The 22,251-nt window shown below is 62.1% G+C and overlaps 1 protein-coding gene across 1 annotated transcript in view; it reads right to left on the bottom strand.

Annotated features, from left to right (window-relative positions):
* The window catches only part of FGFR2 (fibroblast growth factor receptor 2), a 72,449-nt gene that overhangs the window by 40,990 nt on the left and 9,208 nt on the right, over positions 1–22,251 (bottom strand). Inside the window, exons 3-5 of the mRNA XM_081104822.1 lie at positions 11,481–11,747; positions 9,873–9,947; positions 778–947 (exon numbers count right to left, since the gene is read on the bottom strand). Of these exons, the coding sequence (XP_080960948.1) occupies positions 778–947; positions 9,873–9,947; positions 11,481–11,747 (512 nt within the window). The remainder of the gene's footprint in view (positions 1–777; positions 948–9,872; positions 9,948–11,480; positions 11,748–22,251) is intronic.

Here is a 22,251-nt window from a genome sequence, read left to right as displayed (position 1 = left end):
AGGCTCAGCTGGGATCCTCGTCTCCCTACCCCGAGTCTCCCCAGGAGCCGACATCACACCTCCTGCAGGGCCCAGGGCCGCGCGCCTCTGACCAGGAGTCCCCGCGAGCTGGGCCTGAGCTTCACCCGGCGCCCAGGACGGCGCCCTGGCACCATTCGCTGAACGGACGGGCGGGGGCCTGGCGGCCTCTACAGGCACCTTCCAGGGATGGCTGGCCATTGCACCCCGGGGCGCGAGGGTGAGACTCACTGCACACAGGCCAGGGGTGGGCGGCCGAGTCCTCGAGGACGGAGGACAGCAGGTCGCCGCATTTCGTGACAGTCCATGCGCCAGGCCCCGTCCAGGCTCATGCAACCCTGCTCGCGCCCAGCCCATCGGCCGCAGTCTGGGTTTATAGACCATAAAGCGTGTAGGAAACAGACTCTCAACTTTCGGCCCTTCCGCTGCTACACTCGCTTCCCGTGACGCACAGCGCGAACGGGGCTGCCCTTCGGAGTCGCAGGCGCAAACGGGCTGCCCTTCGGAGTCGCAGGCGCGGACGGGCTGCCCTTCGGAGTCACAGGCGCGAATGGGGCTGCCCTTCGGAGTCGCAGGCGCGGACGGGCTGCCCTTCGGAGTCGCAGGCGCGGCCGGGCTCACGGCAGCAAACACGGAAACGACCCGTGACGATGGCGCCAGCTTCTTCCCGTTCCCGCCCGTTCCCGTGAGCTCCCGGCGCCCCACAAAACGAATAATTAAAAACAGCGCGAGACCCCCGATGTGGAGAGCGCGTCGTACCTTATACCCTCCGATGCGGTGCTCCTGCCTGAACTCCTTCCCGTTCTTCAGCCACCGCATGGTGGGCGTGGGGTTCCCGCCGGCCGGGCAGCGGAACTTGACGGTGTTGGCGGCGGGCACGGCGTGCAAGCGCTTCTCCATTTTCTCGGTGCTGGTCCAGTAGGGCGCTCCTGTGGGGACACACGGGCAGTGTGGGCGGCAGCCTCTCCCCTCCGCCCGCCCCCGAGGGCGCGGCCATTGCCGTGTGCGCGCGCGGGCGGAGGTTGGCGAAGCGGGGGCGAGAGCCACGTTAGGAGAGACCAGCTGAGGTCGCCGGAGAGGACGGGCGTGGGTTTCCTGGTTTCTTATTTTTTCGGTGAAGCCTCACCCAGGATGCTTCCCGTTGGCTTTTAGCGAGAGCGGAAGGGAGAGGGCGGGACAGAGAAACACGGACGTGAGAGACACAATTCTCCCGCCACGTCGAGCTGGCCGCTCAGCAGGCAGCGGCGGGGACCGTGATCTGTAAAGCTGTCCCCTCCAAGTCCTCGGGGGGCGGTTTTAAACTCGAGGAGGCGGGGGGTTTGTAAATTTGCCAAAAGAGGGACGTATTCTCTGCCCAGAGTCACGGCGTCCCCCCCGCCAACCCTCGCGCCACCGACAACGGCTCGGCCACCGACCGTGAGGAGCACAAGAAAGCGATTACAACCTGACCTGAGGAAGGCAGCCCTCGGGGGCCACACCCTCGGGGGCCACACCCTCGGGGGCCACACCCTCGGGGGCCACACCCTCGGGGCCACACCCTCGGGGCCGCTCCGTGTGGCTCTGTGAGTGACCACAAAGCCGCGTCCTCTCCTCCCACATGAAGGAACCAGCAGGCAGGGCTGCCCCGCCCCGGGCAGGACTGTGATGCTCCCGAAAATGCCGCCCGGTGGACTCTCACAGAGGCGCTGGGAGGGGGCCCTGTGCCTCCCTTGCTGGGCTGAGCGGCCGGGGGCTGCGCCCACACGGGCATCACCCAGGGGCCTGGCGGGCAGCCTGGCGGCAGGACCTTCGTGGTGGCACCTGAGGAGCGACTGAGGGACCAGGGGAAAGAGCCCGGGGGCGTCCTGGCAGGTGGCCACTCCCCGGGGGGCCCCTCCATCGCCACGGCTGCCCCTGAGAGCGGGCCCGTGCAGACCAGACACACGGCCGCCGTGCAGCCAGCTGGGCGCCTCCCCGCGAAAGGCGCAGACCCACGGTGGCGGCACCTCCTCAACACGCCACCACAGGCTCGAACCCTGGACTCACATTCTCTCTCCGCCGGACCCGGTAAGCCGTGACTCAACAGAAAGGGCTGTCGAGCCGTTTCCGAGGCTCCCTGTGCCCGGGACGCCCGCCCCCTCCGGTGGGTCATGAGGCCTCCCTTGAAGACGGCAGCGCAGGGATTTTTTTAAATTTTTTTTTTATTGATGTCAGAGAGGAAGGGGGAGAGAGATCGAAGCATCAATGACGGGAGAGAATCATGCATCGGCTGCCTCCTGCACGCCCCCCACTGGGGATGGAGCCCGCTGACTGGGAACCGAACCCAGACCTCCTGGTTCACGTGCAACCACTGAGCCGCACTGGCCAGGCCTCAAGGAGGTTTTAATGAGCCAGATGCCGAAGGGAGGAATTATTTTCTTATTTGACAACGGCTCTTCGGGGACAAGCTGGCTTTGGGGAAGCCCGCAGAACCTGGAGGGAGAGACGCGATTGCGTGTAGGAGAAGGCCCGCGTCCTCCGCTAACTCTGCCGGCCTCACCATGTCAGCGGCCTGGGCGCAGGGAGGAGCCAGGGCTCCCCAAACACAGGGCAGCAGGTGAGAAACGGACAGGCTGCCGGCCCGCCCCTCGACCAGGGAGCCTCCTCTCTCCGAGGCTGGGGACACGCTCATGACTTTCATCTGAGACGGCAGCTCATGGCCTGCGAACCGGAGGTGCCCAGGCAGGCGCTCGGGACAGGTGTCTGCGTCGCGCTGCCCGAGGGAAATGCAGGCGTCCGCGCCGCACACCCCCTGGCGGAGCCTGCGGACGGTGGGGCTGGGGGAGAGCCAAGAGGAGGGGCTGTGAGACGAACCCCGACGGCACACCGGAGGGTTCTACTGCGTCGGGTTGGCCCGGACGACAGGCACGGCCCCTCGGCTCCGACCTCTCGACCTCCGACCTCCGACCTCCGATCCCCGGTGGAATCTGTGGCTGCAGAGCGAGGCCCTCGGGCACGAAACACTAACAAGGAGCTTAAAGGAGCCGCGAGGCCGCAGAGGTGCAGCCGCCTGCCCAGCGTGGCTCCTGCCCGACAGTCACTCCACGCAGTAACAGTGCAGAGCCTGACTCCACGGCCCAGAGGCTCCTCGCCACCCCCACAGGAGCTCCCCTCCGGTCCCCTCCGCGCAGGCTTCCTCCACACCTGCACCCCAGCAAAGGGCGCCACCCTCCCCACCCCCCGGCCGCCCTCTGAACTCTCCCATGGTAACTGAGTCAGAAGTTCAAGATTTACGTGCGCTGTGGGCACTGGTGACTGCCAACTGCATTTTTATTGATGCAAAAATAAAAAAACACGGCCCGTTTCAGCCCCTAGATTAAGTCTCCCAAACTCCCTAAAGCTCCACGGAGGCCTGTGCCTAAGTCTATAATCAGGGCCTTTAAACCTATCACTAATCGCGACCTCTGAGGGCTTTGCGCCTGCGTGGAGGGCTGTCCCCGAGGCCCCGCCCCACCATCATCTGTTTTCAGTTTTCCATGAACTAAGAGAAATACTCCAACAAAACACGGGATGGAGTGAGGTGTGATTGGGGGGGGGGGGGGGGCGGGTGCTTTAGTTGAGGAATCTCATTCAAACAAGGAACTTGCTGACAGTGAGACATTCAATGAGAAAAACATTAAAACGAATCGGGCCAGTTACCCCCAGTAAATGCCAGAGGCCACTGGGAGGTCGACCAGCTGCCCCGTGGGAGCTCCCAGGATCCTGCACCTAACTGGCTGGCTCAGGGGCTGACCGTCGACCTAGGACCCAGGAGGTCAGCCATCGATTCCCGGTCGGGGCACAGGCCCGGGTTTCAGGCTCGATCCCCAGTGGGGGGCGTGCAGGAGGCAGCGGGTCCATGATTCTCTCTCATCATTGACGTTTCTCTCTCCCTCCCTCTCTCTTCCTCTCTGACGTCAATAAAAATATATTTTAAAAAAGAAAAGAAAAGAAAACCCTGCGATTGCTGGCGAGGCTGTGCCCAGCGGAGCCGGCGGAGGAAGAGCCGGTCAGCGGAGCCTCGGGCGGCAGCAGGACGGCTGGTGGTGGGAGAAGGGCGGGGAGCGTTTCGTTTCACAGAAGAATTTCAGAGTCTAAGGAAGCCTGTGGAATGCGGCTGTGTTTTGTTGTTTTCAATTCTTAGAAACGTAAACGTAACTAAGAACCATTTACCGAGGAATCATCGCCACCACATGCAGGTCCCCATCAGAGCAAAGGTGTCTCTACACCAGCCGTGGGCAAACTACAGCCCGCGAGCCGGATCCGGCCCGTTTGAAATGAATAAAACTATTGAAAAAAAGACCGTACCCTTTTATGTAATGATGTTTACTTTGAATTTATATTAGTTCACACAAACACTCCATCCATGCTTTTGTTCCGGCCTCCGGTCCAGTTTAAGAACCCATTGTGGCCCTCGAGTCAAAAAGTTTGCCCACCCCTGGTCTACACTGTTGTCAGCAGATCCATCACCGACAGGAGTTCGAGATCTCGGGCCAAGAACCTTCCTTTCCCCGAGTTACGTCCAAAACACACGGCCTTGCTCCCTGGCACAGGCACGGGCATCGGCCACAGGTCCCAACAGGCATGGAACCAAAACAGACACCCCCTTGCCTCTCCTCACGTGGCAGAAGGAGCCGCGTCGCCGCAGGGATCTCGCTGCAGCGGCCTCGCTCCCCACCTGACCCCGTGTCCATCGTGATCTTCCCGAGAACAGAGCCTCGAGCTCCTCAGAAACAACCGCTGACCACACGGTGGAGGCGGGGACACTCGCTCCCCGAAGACGGACACTCATGTGTCCTCATCTGCTGCCAGGGGACCCGTCCAGACCCAGAACAAGGCCACGTCATGCCTTCCCACACTGACGTACACGGAACCTTCCGAAGCCCGAAGCCGGGACGCATTCTGAAAACCAGCATCTGAAACGGCCCTTTCTGCCCCAAGGTTAGGCAGATGGGCGTGTGAGCAGCGGCACTTCCTGGCAGCCCAGCCGGTGATGACATCACAGGGCTGTTCGGCGCAGGGAAACGCCAGCGCGGGTGAGACGTGAGGTCCCCGGCGAGTCAGCTGCTGTAGTCCGACCCGAGAGTGCCCTTCCCACCTGAGACGGAGGAACCTGGCCAAGAGGGTGGGGGAGTCAGGCCGATCCCCTCGGCCAGGGCAGGGGCTCCGCAGCCTGGGTCTCCACGGCGACAGAGGCCGCGGGTTCACGCGGGTCTATGGTCAGTGCCCGGGACGCCCCGAGGAAGGACCGGGTGGCACATGGCTCGCTGCAGCTGAGAAGATGCTGGTGGCTCTGCGTCTCTGAGAAAGGGTCCCGCCCAGAGCCCACGTGCGGCAGGAATGCCGTGGCCCTGCTCCTCTCCTCACCGAGACGCCTGTGTCGGATGAGATCCCTGAGAGAAGCAGCTGGAGCCGGGAACCCCACAGAACACTCCCTCCGCGCCCTCCGGAGCGGCCTGCGGGGCGAGGCGGGTCTGAGGCACGCGGTAACAGACCCGAAGTAAGACCCGAGCCCGATCCGAGAAACCTGGCGGCTCAGGGGGCTTAGGGGAAGCCAGGGCACCGGCCCGGGAGCCCGCTTCTGACCCGGTTCCGTTTGAGGAGGGAGCAGTGAGGACCGGCCTGAATGATGCCCGTCAGGCCGGCAGAGGTCAAACCCGGCCTGGACGGGGCACACCCCCGTGTCGGGGCCCCAACGGAACCTGCCTCCCCGTGTTTTTGACGGTTCGTTCTGCCCTGTGCCAGGCTTTCTAGGGTCTGAGAAGAACCGACCGCGCAGATAAGCCTGCTTCTTTTCATAGTTAACCATCAAAACTAATGCAACAGCAATCCAGCCAACGGCAGAGGGAAAAATAACCTGAGTACATAGGGTGTCCCCCAAAAACACAGACATGGACATTTTTTAATAGCTCGGCTGACGTTTCTTTCCTTTCAGTTTAACCTGCCGGAATGGATAATTATTCACCCTGTGGATACACCTTGGGGGACACCCCGGATTTTCAGGCCGTAGACACAGACCTGAGAGCCACCCGCCCAGAGAGAAAGAACTCGGGGAAGCCCAGCCCGTCCCCGTCAGCACAGGGTCGGGGACCCGTTTGCGAACTTCCCGGGAGAGGGACTCTCAGACGCACCCGCCTGGCATTTCCGGACGCTCCGGAGGGGCCCGAGGAATCAAACTGGACGCGCGGTGGCTCCCGGGGCTGAAAGGCGAAGAACTCGGTGCTTCTACAATTTCCCCTATGAATCCGGTCAGGCCGTGGGCATCCGAGTGGCCGGCGTTGTTTTAATGGCACATCCCCTCCCCACCTTGCCCGCTGCCCTGGCCGTGGCATTCCTCCGCCCACACAGGCCGCAGCGGCGTCCTCTCCCGCCCGGCTCACCTGGAATCAGAGCGGCCTAATCACACCCACAGATGGCAGAGGCCGCGGGGCCGGGAGGAGCCGCTATCGCGTAAATCACCTCTCGGGTTTCAGGGCACCGTCAGCGGTGGCTCCCGGCAGCGCTATCTCCCGGTGCAGCTGACACCAGCCCCTAATCACCGCAGAGCCCCTGGTTCAGGGCAGAGTTGGTGTCATTCGAGAGCTAATTACAAAGAACCCCGGTGGCAAGGCGAAGGTGAGGCGATTCATTCAACGAGGGCTGGCACTCACGAGAAGGAGCATGCCACTCACAGCCCATCTATTCTACCCGGCACTGGGCACTGAGCACAGCACTGAGTACTGGGCACTGGGCACTGGGCGGGGACTGGACAGTGGAGCTGGCGTTCAGGATCAAAACCCGGAGGTCTGCCCTGACGGGTGTGGCTCAGTGGTTAGAGCGTCGGCTTGCAGACCAAAGGATCTCAGGTTTGATTCCAGTCAAGGGCACGAACCTCGGTTGCAGGCTCCTCCCCAGCCCGGGCCCTGGTCAGGGTGCCAGTGGGAGGCAACCCATTGATGTTTCTCTCACATCGATGTCTCTCTCACTGTTTCCCTTGCTCTTCACTCTCCCTAAAAATCAATGGAAATATCCTCAGTTGAGGATTTAAAAAGAGAGAAGGAGAAAACCCAGAGGTCTGGCCGGTAGCCCTGTGACTCAGACAGGGATCCGCTCACCCAGCCTGCTTGTTACGTAAGCTCCACCTTGCTGCTACATGTTATTACTTCCCAAGTCTCGGATTAGCACACTGATCGTACGGGTAGGCCTGGTACGGATCGCCAGGGCAACGCCACCAGAACCGGGCTGGCAGAAGCAGGTGTCCCCCAACCAGTAGCCATGACACCCCCATGCGGGCACTGCTTCAGAGCCGGCCTGCTCACCCCGCCCCCACCACCCCTGGGCACTGGCTGAGGAGCTGTGATCGGACAGGCAGCAGGCCCACAGCTGAATCCAGCCTCGCCTTTTGCTCCCTGATCAACGCATTTCCACTCAATAAAGCGGGAAAAACTCTTCTCTCCGCCCCATCGGGTTGTGGGGTGGGGGGAGGGCGCTGACGGAGCCGGCAGCCCCGACAGGACAGACCTCATCGCCGAGGCCACCGCGTCTTTCGCTGCCTCCCCTGCCGGAGCCAGAGGGCTCATGGGAAGCGGAGATGTTCTCCGAGCCCAGGCTTTGCTATTAACTACAACGACCTCATTAGCAGCGGGTGCGGGTCAGAGGAGAGCGCTCACGCACCATCACCGCTGTCCTGTGAGCAGCACCCCTCACCGGGAGCCCATCTGGGAGACCTGTGCCTGGGAACCCTGGAGCCAGAGGTTCTCACTCGTGAGGGCACCCGAGTCCCCCCCGCCCCGAGTTTCTCTCCAGCGGGTCTGGGCGGGCCCAGGAATGCTCATTCCCACAAGTTCTCGGTGACGCTGATGCGAGAGCCACGCCCAAACCTGCTCGAGCCAGGAAGGAACGTCTGTCAAAACCAAAGCACCCCCTTTCTGCCCACGCGGCCGGGAGACGGGGAGAAACCCAGGGCCCTGCACCCGACAGAGCATGTCTCCTCTTCCCCTGAAGAGCCCTGGCCCGTCTGAGTCGCGATTGTCTCTAAGGCCTTGCTCAGGTTTATTCGACGACTAACACCCTTTGGAGGAAACGCGGGATATAAATCCACACGACAAAGGCCGGAGACGGACAAACAGTCACCCTGGGAACCTCCCGGCTGTGCTATTGGGGAACGCAGCTAACTCTAGATTTTATCTTCTTTACTGAACACTCCCAGGAGCTTCTCTGAGCATTGTACAAATACGAACTCATTGAATCCTCGAGGAAAGTCCGTCGGGTGTCGTTATCGTTCCCATGTGACAGCTGAAGACACTGAGGCACCGAATCGGAGGACCTGCCGGGCGCCCGACTCCGAAGAGGTGGCCGAGGGCCTGAACCAGGCTGTCCGCTCCGGCGGCCACGCTCTCGCTCACCCGCCCAGGCCTCCGCGGCCGATGCTTGGGAGTCCCTGCCTTCCACAGCAAGCGGCTCTCACGGGCCTTTTCTCCCGGCGACCTAAGGCGCACTGTCCTCCCTCTGCACAGCACGCAGGGCGTTTAAAAGCCATTAAGGCCCTGGCTGGTTTGGCTCAGTGGATAGAGCATCGGCCTGCGGACTGAAGGGCCCTGGGTTCGATTCGGGTCGAGGGCATGTACTTTGGTTGCGGGCACATCCCCAGTAGGGAGTGTGCAGGAGGCAGCTGATCGATGTTTCTCTCATCGATGTTTCTAACTCTCTATCCCTCTCCCTTCCTCTCTGTAAAAAATCAATAAAATATATTAAAATAAAATAAAAAAGCCATTAAGATGCCTCAGCACCACCCAGGTCATTCCTTTTCTTTTCCTTTTCTTTTTTATTGATCTCAGAGAGGAAGGGTGAGGGAGAGAGAGAGAAACATCCATGATGAGAGAGAATCATGGGTGGGCTGCCTCCTGCACGCCCCCCACTGGGGATGATGAGCCCACAACCCGGGCCTGTGCCCGACCGGGATCGAACTGGGGCCTCCTGGTTCCTGGGTCGATGCTCAGCCCCTGAGCCGCCCTGGCCGGGCCCAGACCACCCTCTGTGATGGGGCCACCCTCAACCTTGCAGGATGGCTGAGCAGCGCCTCTGGCCTCTACCCACACCACCCCCTCCCCTGTGCGGCCCCCACACCACCCCCTCCCCTGTGGGCAGCACCTTTGGCCTCTACCCACACCACCCCTCCCCCGTACGGCCCCCACACCACCTCCCCTCCCCTGTACGGCCCCCACACCACCCCCTCCCCTGTACGGCCCCCAAACCACCCCCTCCCCTGTACGGCCCCCACACCACCCCCTCCCCTGTACGGTCCCCACACCACCCCCTCCCCTGTGGGCAGCACCTTTGGCCTCTACCCACACCACCCCCTCCCCCGTACAGCCCCCACACCACCCCTCCCCCGTACGGCCCCCACACCACCTCCCCTCCCCTGTACGGCCCCCACACCCCCTCCCCTGTACGGCCCCCACACCACCCCCTCCCCTGTACGGCCCCCAAACCACCCCCTCCCCTGTACGGCCCCCACACCCCCTCCCCTGTACGGCCCCCACACGTGGCCCATGGCCCCCAGGGGAGCGGAGAAGGCGAGGCCCCACCGTGGAGGCCGTGGGGCCAGCCAAGCACCAGCCGCCGTGACAGAGAAACCCAGGCCGCGGGCGAGTGCGCGACGCCAAAGGGACAGAGGAAACCGAGAGAAGTCACCGAGCTTCCGGGAGAGCGGCCCACGGGCCGGAAAGAAAGACAGACAGTGAGGAGGTGGGCAGTGAGACTGGTTTATTCGCAGGTTCGAGAGCCAGGAGAGCAGACACAGCGGAGAGGGGGGCGGCGGCGCGAAGCAGCGGCAGAAGGCGGCGGGCCGGCGCTCCTCGCGGGGCCGCGTTACTTACTCTTGTGGCTGTTCTCGCTGGCCACGTCCTCGGAGCCGTCCGCGTCGTCCTCGTCGTCCCCGGAGGAGATGGCATCTGCACGCGAGAGAACAACCCAGGTGGTGTCGGTGCCGAGCCGAGGCGCCGTCCCCGCGACGCGGCCCGAGGGGCAGGGACGCCGCCCACTGGGGGCCGTGGCGCCGCGACCCGGGACGCGTGAGGGCGAGGCGTCTCCACGGCCCTGCTGCTCTCTCCCGGGGCCGGTCGTGCCCCCCGGCCCCCCGGACCTCCTGCTCTCGCACCAGTGACACGCGTGGAAACTGGGCCTGGGCAGCTGGATCTTGACGCTCCAAATGGTATTCGCGTCCCCAGCAAATTCACCGACTCCCTCAACCCACAGACGCTTCCCAGCAAAGCCCGGCAGCGCTCCGGGCCCCCCAGGAAGGGGTTCGTCCCTAGACACGCAGCCTCCCTGGGGCCTTCGCCCGTTCCCTGACGTTCTGAAAACAGAACTTGGTTTTTTTTATTTTTTAAATATATTTTCATTGATGTCAGAGAGGAAGGGAAAGGAAGAGAGAGAGAGAGAAACATCAATGATGAGAGAGAATCATGGATCGGCTGCCTCCTGCACGCCCCACACTGGGGATCGAGCCGCAACCCAGGCCTGTGCCCTGACCGGGAATCGAACCCGGGACCCTTCAGTCCGCAGGCCAACGCGCTACTCACTGAGCCGAACCGGCTGGGGCTGAAAACAGAACTTTAAATCGGCCATGGAGCAGGCCTCGCAGCCCATCCCCCCTCTCACCCCCCCCCCTACTCACTGCAGGAGAGACACTCAAAGTTTGAGAAAATGAACCCCAAAACATCAGCATCCAAATTTCAATCCTGTGTTCAAAATGCCAAGGATGCCGTTGGGGGGCTGGGGGGTGGGGGGTTGGGGGGTGGGGGGATGGGGGGATGGGGGGGCAGGGGCTTCCTTCTGTAAAAGCGTGCTGTCTCCCAAGAAAAGCGTCACTTGGCACGAGAGAATCCAGTCCTGTTGCTGTGAATCCTCACCTGAGGATATTTTTCCTTTGATTTTTAATGAGTGGAAGGAGGGAGGGAGACACACCGATGGGCTGCCTCCCGCACGCGCCCGGACCAGGGCACGGGATCAAACCCGGGACGCTTCAGTCCACGGGCCCACGCTCTAACCACTGAGCAGCACCGGACAGGATGAGCATCCGTCGTTTCTAATGACCAGCCTCCCTGGTCCCCAGAAAGAATTTCCAAAGCAGGCGACGAGCCGCACGGAAGCTCTGTGCCCGATCCACGGCAGGTCCCACCGCGGCGCGACTGGCCCATAAAACGTTACCCAGAGCCCGTGGGCCGTGTGGCTCAGGGGTGAGCGTCGACCTGGGAACCAGGAGGTCAGGGTGCGATGCCCGGTCGGGGCACAGGCCTGGGTTGCGGCTCCATCCCCAGTGTGGGCCGTGCAGGAGGCAGCCGATCCATGATGCTCTCTCATCATGGATGTTTCTCTCTCTCCCTCTCCCTCTCTCTCTGAAATCGATAGAAATAAATAAACTTTTAAATTTTACGCAGAAAACGCTACGGAGAAGAGACAGCAGGGGCCCGAGGCCCACTCACCTGTGACATTCACCATGAAGTAGCCAGTCTCACTGTCCACTGTCCTAGCAGCCGTACACGCATAGAGGCCAGAGTCTCTGGGTGTGGCGCCCTTTATCTGCAAGTACTCCCCAATCAGCACTGTCCTATTGTTGGGCCCCAAGTGCACCCCATCCTTAGTCCAACTGATCCGAGCGGCATCTCTCAGCCGGCAGCGCAACTCTAGCGACTCCCCGGGCGCGGCCACATACACGTCGGGCTGGGAGATTTGGTATTTGGTTGGCGGCTCTGCAGAGGGCGGGAGAGGAGGCGGAGACAGTGGAGAGGAGGCGGAGGGAGGAAGAGGAGGAGGAGGAAGAGGAGAGAACGTCCAACACGGTCAGTGGAGGCCCCGTATTCCCGGGAGAGCAGGTCTCATTGGCAAAGGGCCCCAGCAGGCTGGCCTCTCCCTGCCACCCCAGGAGCCAGCACCCCTAGGAGCCAGCACCCTCAGAAGCCAGGACCCCAGGAGCCAGCACCCCCATAAGCCAGGACCCCAGGAGCCAGCACCCCCAGGAGCCAGCACCCCAGGAGCCAGCACCCCTAGGAGCCAGCACCCCCAGGAGCCAGGACCCCCAGGAGCCAGCACCCCCAGGAGCCAGGACCCCAGGAGCTAGCACCCCAGGAGCCGGCACCCCTAGGAGCCAGGACCCCCAGGAGCCAGCACCCCAGGAGCCAGCACCCCCAGGAGCCAGCACCCTAGGAGCCAGCACCCCCAGGATCCAGCACCCTAGGAGCCAGCACCCTAGGAGTCAGCACCCTAGGAGCCAGCACCCCCAGGAGCCAGGACCCCAGAAGCTAGCACCCCAGGAGCCAGCACCCCAGGAGCCAGCACAGGGCCCTCAGGCAGAGCTGAGGGTCCGAAGCAGGAACCCGAGGGAGACCTACAGAAGCTGCCCCACAGTGACCATCACCACAGGCCCGGCCAGAACCCAAGACCCAGCGCGGACGGACATTGGACAAGGACGTTGGACAAGGACATGCCACCCACAGCCTGCATGCACTGTAACCCGGAGATTGCACTCACATGGCACTTCCTATGTGAGAACGTGTGTTTAACCAACACTTCCATTCAACACAACTGATGGCCGTGTCCACACGCACACACGCGCGCACACGCGCAGTCACACACACACACATACACACGCACACACATACACACGCACACACCCCTATTCGCTGTGCTAGACTTTGTTGTCTCGGAGCCCAGCTTCTGAACACCCTCAGGCCCCAGACCAGCCGTGGGCAAACTACGGCCCTCGGGCCGGATCCTCCCGTTTGAAATGAATAAAACTAAAAAAAAAAAAGACCGTACCCTTTTATGGAATGATGTTTACTTTGAATTTATATTAGTTCACACACACACTCCATCCATGCTTTGGTTCCGGCCTCCGGGCCAGTTTAAGAACCCACTGTGGCCCTCGAGTCAAAGTTTGCCCACCGCTGCCCCAGACGCTGACGGGTCCGTCGTGAAGCTGCCGCCTGGGTTCCCACGAGCTCCCAGGCTCCTGGGACCTGGCTGGACCGAAGGAGGGAGTCTGTGCTGGGCGGGCAGCCGGGCCGTTTCTCTCAACACGATAAAAGCCTAGAGCCCCGAAGGCCAGAAGCACAAAGCAAAACGCCCCGGACGGCGAGAGGCGGTCTCCCTGGAGCCTCACCGGACCCCGACCCGAAGCCGGACCCTGACCCCGGCCGCCGCCAGCCTGCCCGACACGCCACGCGGGAAGCTGGCCCCTCCCCGCCCACCTCTGCACGCCGGCTCCAGCCGCTCGGCCTCTGCCTGTGCTCCCCTGCGGCTCCTCCCCTGGTCCTGCCTCCCTGCTAAGGCCCCCCACCCGCCCCCCACCCGCCCCCCACCCGCCCCCTACGAGGCTGCCCTAACACCAAGTCCCTGCTGTGTCCTCTCTCCATTGACGTTCCCATCTCTCGCTCCCTCTCCCACCCTCTCTAAAATCAATAAAAACCTATTAAATACATAAATAAGATAAAATAGCAGGATGAGGCGGGGCCCCCCGGCAGCCGGTCAGAAAATGAGGGGAGTCACCTGCGATGACCTGGTGCAGCGAGCGCCTGCCCTGAGCTGGGGCCCCGCCCCCTCCCCCCTAAAATCTCCTCAGGCCTTTGTTCCTGGGGGGCTGATGGGGGGCTGAACGGCTCCGACTGGGAGGAGAAGGAGCCTGAGGCGGCTCAGGGTGGGAGAGGTCATGACCTCAGTCCGGTGTGACATCACACTGATGTCCCCAGCTGTAAGCTGTACGCATCGACCGCTCGGGAGACAGACTCTGGCTGCGTGAGGGGCTCTCGTGGGGCCCAGAGAACCTGGGTTTTCGGGGTTCCATCCCACCGTCCCGCCAGGTGCCCCGCGACGTCACCTCGGACGAGGGCTGAGCAGGGAGCGACTCCGGTGACTCTCGGCGGCCACACCAGCGCCAGCAGAGCTCGCGGTCCCTTTACGATGTTTGCCTACGAGCTTCTGCCGTGTGGTGTTTGAATGGCGCCCGAGTGCAAACAGAGGACAGATGGGACGCCCGCGACCCGCCCGGTCCAAGGCTCCGTGGGGCGCGGACGACAGATTTAAACTGCGAGGGGAGAAGGCAGTCGGGCCGGCGGGCACCTCCGGGCATCGCATTCCACACACGGAGCCGCGGCACAGCTTCCATCCAGTTGGCATCAAAACTTACCCACCGGAGGAGAGAAGGGGCCCGGCCGGCCGGCTCCGTGGCTGAGCGTCGACCATGAGCCAGGAGGTCACGGCTCGATTCCCGGGTGCGAGCTCAACCCCCAGGAGGCAGTCGATCCATGATTCTCTCTCATCCGGGATGTTTCTCCCTCCCTCTCCCTTCCTCTCTAAAATCAATAAAAAAAATTTTTTTTAAAAAAGGAGATAAAGGCACTGATGCCCCCACAATCCTGTCAGAAGGGACGCCTGGGCGCGCCCTGGCTCGGGGCCCCCCAGATGGAGCGGGTGTTCCCGCTCAGACACCCAAAGCTTCGCCGTGACAAGAACAGACGTGCAGAGAACAAAACCCTGGCGGCGCACGGCGGCGCACGGCGGCTTCGACGGAGAACACGCCTGCTCTTCGTGCGGGAGGGGGACACCGCGCTCCGCACACACAGAACACGGACGCCCCCACCAAGAGCGTCGCCGGCAGGAGGACGGACAGAAGGGCGCCGGGCAGCCGGCCGGGAGCCAGTGGGTTGGAGAGTTGGCCCCATCTGCCGAGGCTGCAGGTTTGAGCCCGGTCGGGGCGCACACAGGTCGGGGCGCACACAGGTCGGGGCGCACACAGGTCGGGGCGCACACAGGAGTCCCCAGTGGCTGCCTGGGTCAGTGTGCACGCCGTGGGGAGCAGGACTGGCTCCCGGAGGCCCTTCGCCCTCGGGAGCCTCCTCACCTGTCCCAGGTGGCGCCCCTGTGGATGCTCAGAGCTCCACCGGCCAGTCCTTCCTGGACATTCCGATCCCCCCACCTCTGCAGCTCCCCTCCTCCCTGCCAGCGCCACTCAAGTCCCTGCTTGCAGGCTCCCATTTCTACCTGCCCTTCCCGCCCGAGGGAACGGCACCTGGACGCCTACAGAGCTGCCCCTCCTCCCGCTGCCTCTGGCTGGAGTCAGCTTAGAATCAACACGCTCCCCGTCCGCCCGGAGCCCCTCTTCCCCGCTGCCTCCCATCCCACCTGCCCCACAGCCCCTCCCCCATTGATTCCACCTCAAAAGACAGCCAGGCAAGGCCCACTCCACACCTCCACCCTCTCTGCAAATGCCCTCTGCCCGCCCCTAACCCATGGGTCCAGCAGGGACCACCCGAGTGATCTTCTGAAAAGCAAATCTAACCTCCACTTAAAAAAAAAAAAAGAAAGAAAAGAAAAGAAGCCAGACCAGTGTGGCTCAGTGGTTGACCGTCGACCTAGGAAGTCAGGAGTTCGATTCCCGGTCAGGGCACAGGCCCAGGTTGTGGGCTGGATCCCCCGTGTGGGGCCTGCAGGAGGCAGCCGGTCCATGATTCTCTCTTGTCATTGATGTCTCTCTCTCCCTCTCCCTCTCCCTTCCTCTCTGAAATCAATAAAAATATTTTTCCAAAAGGAGAAGAAAGAAAAGGGGACAGACCCCTCCACCCCGACAGGTAGAACCAAGGAGCGTTCCCCCCATTAAGGCCCGACCCCTGCCCACCCGCCGGCTCACGCCCTGGGCTGCCTGTCCACACAGGCACGTGCCCTCGACTGGCATCTCCTGTGCGATGCTCGGCCCGGCAAGCTCCTACTCAGCCTTCAAAGCCCAGCTCAAACACCACTTCCTCCGAAAACCCCGGTGCCCTCTCGGACCGACGCCTGTGCCCGTCTCCACGGCCTGGCCTGGCTCTCCACCTACAACACACGCAGCCAGACTGTCTTCTTCCCTCAACGCCCCCCTGCCCCCCGAGAGTTCCCGAGGGGTCAGGGCAGGCATCAGGCCTGATTTTGCGTAAAGGCCACCTGGACGGCCTGTGGAAACACGGCTTGCACGGTCTCTGGGTCGGGAGGAGTGGGGTGCGCCCGGGGTCCGGAGTCCCACAGGTTCCCAGGTAACGCCGAGGTGGGGTCCCAGGGCCCCACTGGGAGGCCGGCTCCAGGACCCCGACAGGCGTCTGCGATGGACCGTGTCTGCCTGGCAGGCCCCTGCACATCCCGAACCTCCGAGTCCTGGTTTACAGCTCAGGCTACAGGATCGCCTGCTGCCGGCCAAGGTCACCTCAAGGACAAGCCGCAGGCTGCCGGGGAGGGCCTTTGGGGAGCACCCCTCACCTCGGCCGGGGCCCCTGTGTCCTGGGGGGCAGGCAGGCCGGCCCCTCCTTGGTTACAGATTAATAACTGATCGGCAGGCTGTTTTTTTCCAACCTCACAGGAACCTCAATCTGCATTCCTCTGACTGTAAAGCAGGGTTTTCTTTCAAGTGAGCAAATCTGTCCCGTCAGATACGCCAGTCACCGGCGTGGGGCCTTCTGGCACGTGCCCAAGAACCAGCGTCCAGGGCCTGTGAGAGTCGACGCCTCCCACACCTGCCCGATCCCTGTAGCCAGGACGAGGCCAGCAGCTTGTAGGAGAACCACCTGCTGTTGACCGTCCAGCAGAGGCGGCCACGGTAACCCCCAGGATTCCCTTCACAACAGGATCCCAGCAGGACTGGGGTGACTGATCACAGCCCCACAGCATGCTGGGAATACCCCTGAGCCCCAAACCCCAAAGAGGAGGGGGCCTCACATAGCTCACAGGCTCAGGACCTGGGTGACAGCCAGTGGGGTGCACGGCCTGCTTTCTGGAGAGGGAGCCCCAAGCCAGCAGTCGGACCCCAAACCAAAGGCACGTTTCAGGGTCACTCGCCTTCCCTCACTCGTCACCTGCGGCTCCTGGAAGCGGCTGGGCTGCCGGGACCGGGATCAGCCCCCCCCCCCCGCCCCCAACAGGGCCGTCAGCAGCCGTAAGGATGACGCTCCGCGGACCCATCTGCCCGACGCACCCCTTCAGGTCCGTCCACATCCAAATCCTCTGACTTCTCCCCAGGCCCCTGGGACAGGCCCTCCCTCTTGAGTCAGAACTTTCTGAACAAACGAAAACGAGGCTTTTTAAAGTCGCTCCGGACGAAGACGAGGAAAAGTCAGGGGGGCGGGGTCAGGAGTCAGTGGGGAGGGCCAGGCAGCCTCCCGGCTCGAGCTCGGAGGAGGACTCGGGGCGCATTGTTCAGCAAGTTTACTTAAAGGGCTCGGCCTCTGCTCGCCCAGCAGGACCCCGTCCCAGCCCTGCTCCGAGCCGCAGATGTGGCCCCACCCCCGCCCCGCAGCGTCCTGTCCCGGCCACTGGCAAACGCAGGGACAGCAGCTGGGGGCTGAGAAGCAGATGGTGCTGCTCATTTGAATGGGTTTGATCCCCAGCTCGGCCCTGCGAGTCCGGGCCTGGCCGGCTGAGCCCCCAGCCGTGGCCGGAGGGTCCACAGAGGCAGCCCAGTGACCTCCCCAGAGGTGTCCCCTCCTCGGGCGGAGGGAGGGCCGGTCCCAGGCGGGGGGGGGGGGGGGGGGGCGGGGGGGGGAGGGGGGCACGGGGATCGCTTTCCTCCGGTGATTTGCAGAGAAAAGAAAAATTACCCCCAGGGGAATCCTCAGCCCAGGACCAAAACCGCATTAATTCAGGAAATTCCAAATTAAGATAGGCGCCACCAGGGTCAACCTTTCTCCCTCGAAGCCGCGCATTTGCATAGAGGTAACCGCTGCAGAAACAAACAAACTTTGCCGAGTTTGCCTCTAGCCCCCAGCAAGCCCCTCCCAACCCGGCTGGGAGCCTCCGCTCCAGACCTAGAAGGGCTGCCGGCTCCCGTGGCTCCATGGCTCCCCTGGACCGGCTCTTCTGAAACCAGGACCGCACCCCTCTCCATGACAGGCCTCCCTCCGAGAGCGGAGCTAAATCACCGCCCAGGTCCACCGGCTCCCTGGCCACCTCCTGCCTCCTCCAGGCCTGGCTCCGTGCTTGAGCGCGGACCTAGGAGCCAGGAGCTCAGGGCCCGTGCCCAGGTTGCGGGCTCCATCCCATGTGGGGCGTGCAGGAGGCAGCCAGTCCATGAATCTCTCTCATCATTGACGTTTCTGCCTCTCTCCCCTCCTCTCCCTTCCTCTCTGAAATCGATGCAAAAATAATTTTTTAAAGAGAAAGAACCTGCAGCCGCAGAGGAGGGTCAGGGAGCAGACTAGGCCTGCCCGGGGCGCCCTCCCTGCCACACCTCCCAGGGTGGGGGCTGAGGGTGGGGAGGGGCCCGCCTCCCGAAGGTTTGCTTTACAAATGGGCTCTTCTCCCCCGGGGACCCCTTCCTGGCGCCAGAGGAAGTGTGGGTGTAGCTGCCTCTGCCCTTTCCTTCTTGGAATTTTTCCCCCTTTCTGTGTTTTCTGGCCTCGGCCCCGACCCTGGGAAGGCCAGGCCAGGCCGGCGTGCGTCATCTCCTTGGTGGCCGGCCGCGGAGCCCCGGGTGCACGTCTGTGCAGGTGGCCGCGACCCCCCTCGAGTCGGAAGCGCTGGGGGGAAGCTCCATGTGCCAGGAAAACTAACCCAGCCCGGCCGGTGTGGCTCAGTGGTCAGAGCACCGTCCTCGGACCAAAGGGTCCTGGGTTCGATTCCGGTCAAGGTTGCAGGCTCGATCCCCAAACCCGGTCAGGCTGGTGCGGGACGGAGCCCATCGATGTGTTTCTCTCACATCCATGTTTCTCTTTCTCTCTCTCAAAAAAAAAGAAAGAAGTATCCTTGGATAAGGATGAAAAAGAAGAAGACGGAAGAAAGAAAACTGGCAGTCACTGGGGCCCAGGGGCATCGGGACGGGACGGGGAAGCCGGGGGCGGAGGGGCGAACGGCGAGTCACTGGACCAGCGCCTTCCGGTCCCAAACGCCTGGGTCGCTGCCTGGGACTCAGCAGCCCCCGCTCCCTCCTGGCGCAGGGGACGGGCCTCTGACCCGGCGGCCTCAGGCCACTGGAGGCCCAGCCAGAGGATCGCAGAGCGGCGATGACCGGGCGGGCGTGTCTGCTGCCTGTGACTTCTCTTCAGGCAGCTTTAGGGGTTCCCCACCTTCCTGACGCCGCGGCCCGTTAACACAGCGCCTCATGCTGTTGTGACCCAACCACACAATTATTTCTGTGGCTACTTCATAACTGTCCTGCTGCTGCTGTGATGAATCGTCATGTAAATATCTGATAAGCAGGATGGTCTTAGGCGACCCCCGTGAAAGGGTCGCTCGACCGCCAAAGGGGTCGCGGCCCACAGGTTGAGAACTGCTGTTCTGGGCGAAGTGTTGTATCGACCACACCAGTGAGTCCACCCACCGCTCTCCTTCCTGCGTCTGTGGGTCCCCTGGAAGCTGTCTCCTGACCTCGTCACACACGCTCACCAAGACCTGAGATCTGTATGTCCCTGCCTCCTATTCAGACGGACATTCCCTGGTCGGACGAGGGGTTAGGGAAGCGAGTGTGCCCAGCGTGGCACCGGGACTCCGAGAGCTTTACTCTCGGAGGCGATTCCCCCGGGGGCAGTGGGCGTGGTCGCAGTGGCCGTCTGCCCTGGACAGAACGAGCGGCTCACACGCTCTGTGTGAGACCCCATCGTGGTGCTGGCTCCCCAGAACCCAAACGGCTGGAAACCGCCTGTTCCCTGACGGGCAGGGACGGGGGGGGGGGAGGGGGGGGGCGGGGGCGGGTCTGCCCAGGGAGGAAGGCTCCTTCCCGTGAAGGTGCGCAGGTGGAGGCGTGCCGTCACATCTGCGGAGCCGATGGGATCCTGCCAGCACCACCCGCCCGTGCGGCTGAGACTTTGGGTTCCTATCAGGCCCTGAAAAGGGGGCGCAATGGGTCAGAGCGAGGGGCGGGGGACAAAACACCCACCTGGGACACGGGCCTCTGTGACTCAGGAGGAGGCAGCCCCGGGCCTGCTGGGCTCTGAGACGTGCCAGCAGCTCACCCAGCTTGGCCTCGGGCTCCCCGCCCGGCCTCCCCCGAGACCCCCCAACCCATCGCGGCCGGGGCTGCACCTGGCTGGGGCGCCCTGGCTTCAGCAGGAGCCAGGGGCACTTTGTGGAGACTCCACAGCAGCCAGAAGGAAACACTCCCCGGGTGGGACAGGAGGTGGGCACCGCTTTGCCGGCTCGGCTCCAGGCCCCTGCTCAGGGCCGAGCCGAGTCCTGAGGGCCTGTCCCCCTCGGGTGGAAGGACCAGAAACCCCCGTCTTCGGAAGGCCGGCCCTTACGTAGCGGGCTGGACGTTCAGCTCCGGCCGCCTTCCACGCCGTCCCCGTCAGGTAAAAGGAACCCACGAAGGCGGAAACGCGGGGGAAGGAGGTGGGCCGGGTGTGGCCTGGTTAGCAACATCGAGGCTTTCGATGCCAGGAAGGCTGGCATCTGTGCGTCTCACCTGGATACAGCAAAAGGGTTTTAAAAAATGCTAACCCTGAGGCTAAAGCCATCCCCAGGAGAACCCGGTCACAGTACAGACACGGACAGGTACGCACAGCCACACACACACACACACACACACACGCACACACACACACACACAGACACACACCGGCTCAGAGGCAGTGGGGAAGGGTGGCCTACAAACCTTTCAAACAATAATTTCTGGGCCGGCCGGCGTGGCTCAGGGGTTGAGCGTCGACCTATGAACCAGGAGATCACGGTTCGATTCCCGGTCAGGGCACAGGCCCGGGTTTCGGGCTCGATCCCCAAGTGGGGGGCGTGCGGGAGGCAGCCGATCCATGATTCCCTCTCATCACTAATGTTTCTCTCTCTCTCTCTCTCTCTCTTTCTCTCTCTCTCTCTCTCTAATCAATATATAATAATAATAATTTCTGAGTTGCCTACCAGGACAAGTGACCCTGCTAAGAATCCACCCAGCACGGTGGGAAGCAGCACCCCAGCTGTGTTTCCCACTTAGACAAGCACACGGGCACCCCAAAACCGGGTTCCCACATTGTTCTTTTAAGGCTGAAGCGGAAGTGTGCCACGAAGCCACGCTCCGAGGAGAGAGGGGGCAGGCAGCCCGCTGGCGATGGCCCTGGATGCCTGAGCACCCACACGGGCTGCGGACGGGAGGGCTGCTGGAGACGTTTTACGGAGAACGTGAACATTAAACAAAACTGCTCCTGTTTAAACACCACCTCGGCTATTTCACAACCGTGTCATTATCCACGAGGTCCAATGCCAGAAACATCTCCGATGGGCTTGCTCTGGGTATCTGAATTCTCACCCTCAACTGGGTCGGGAGTACTCGGACGCCCTCTGTTGTGGCCTCGTGGGGGGCGGGGGGCGGGGCAGGGAGTCGATGCTCGATCTGGTTAAAAATAAATGGGCGAAGCGCACACCCAGCTGAATCTGGGTCAGAGGGAGCCGGGATCGAAAGTATACAAATACCGGTTTCTCCGGGCTTGCCAAGGTTTTGCTCTAGAAGTCACATTAAACACAGCTCTTTGTCTGCGAGTTGTGAAATACTTTATATACTAATAAAGAATGTGTGCCTCATTGTGTGTTTAACTGCACAAGCCTGCATTCGGCTTAATTGACCAAGAATAAGTCCTTGTTCCCGAGCTGGCGATCGGGTTACAGTCAGCTCTTAAATATTAACACTCGGACCGGGGAGCAGAGATGCAGATAATGCAGAACAGAAGATTGTGGTAAATCAGTCCCTCCTGGTATGCGGATCTATCCTTTTTTTCCTTCTCTTTTAACTTCCAATTAAATGCGTATGGCTGACATGACGGCATTTTTGATAGTCGGACGAAGGACGCCAACCGTACGGGAAGAGTCTGGCGGGGGGGGAGGGGGGGGGCTGGATCCCTCACTCAACCCCTCTGCTGAGCTGGGGACCAGCTCCCGTGGGTCCAGAACAGCATCAACTCTTAGACGGTTGTCCAAAAAACTGGTTAAAAACAACAACCACACACACACACACACACACACACACACAGGACTATCTTCCCTGTCGGTCGCTGCTCTCCAGAATCACACTTTGCGGAGGGTGGGAAAGTAATTAAAGGTTTGGGGTTGGAAAAGCCCTTTTATTTTAGCTCCTACTGGGCTGGTGTAAACAACGATGGCATTAATGTCAACAGTGACTTAATTAACCCGGAGGAGGTGACAACGTCGGGGAGAACTTGAAAGTAAGAGTGGCCTCCCCTCCCCCCGGGTCATCAAGCTTAACTGTCCTTTAAATAATGAGAATATTAATCCAGGGAACAGCCCTTGGCAGGACCCTCC

Source organism: Myotis nattereri (assembly GCF_964212035.1).
Source record: "Myotis nattereri genome assembly, chromosome: 13".
NCBI lineage: Eukaryota > Metazoa > Chordata > Mammalia > Chiroptera > Vespertilionidae > Myotis > Myotis nattereri.
The sequence above is the reverse complement of the archived record's forward strand: the minus strand, read 5'-3'. Positions and strand labels throughout refer to the sequence as shown.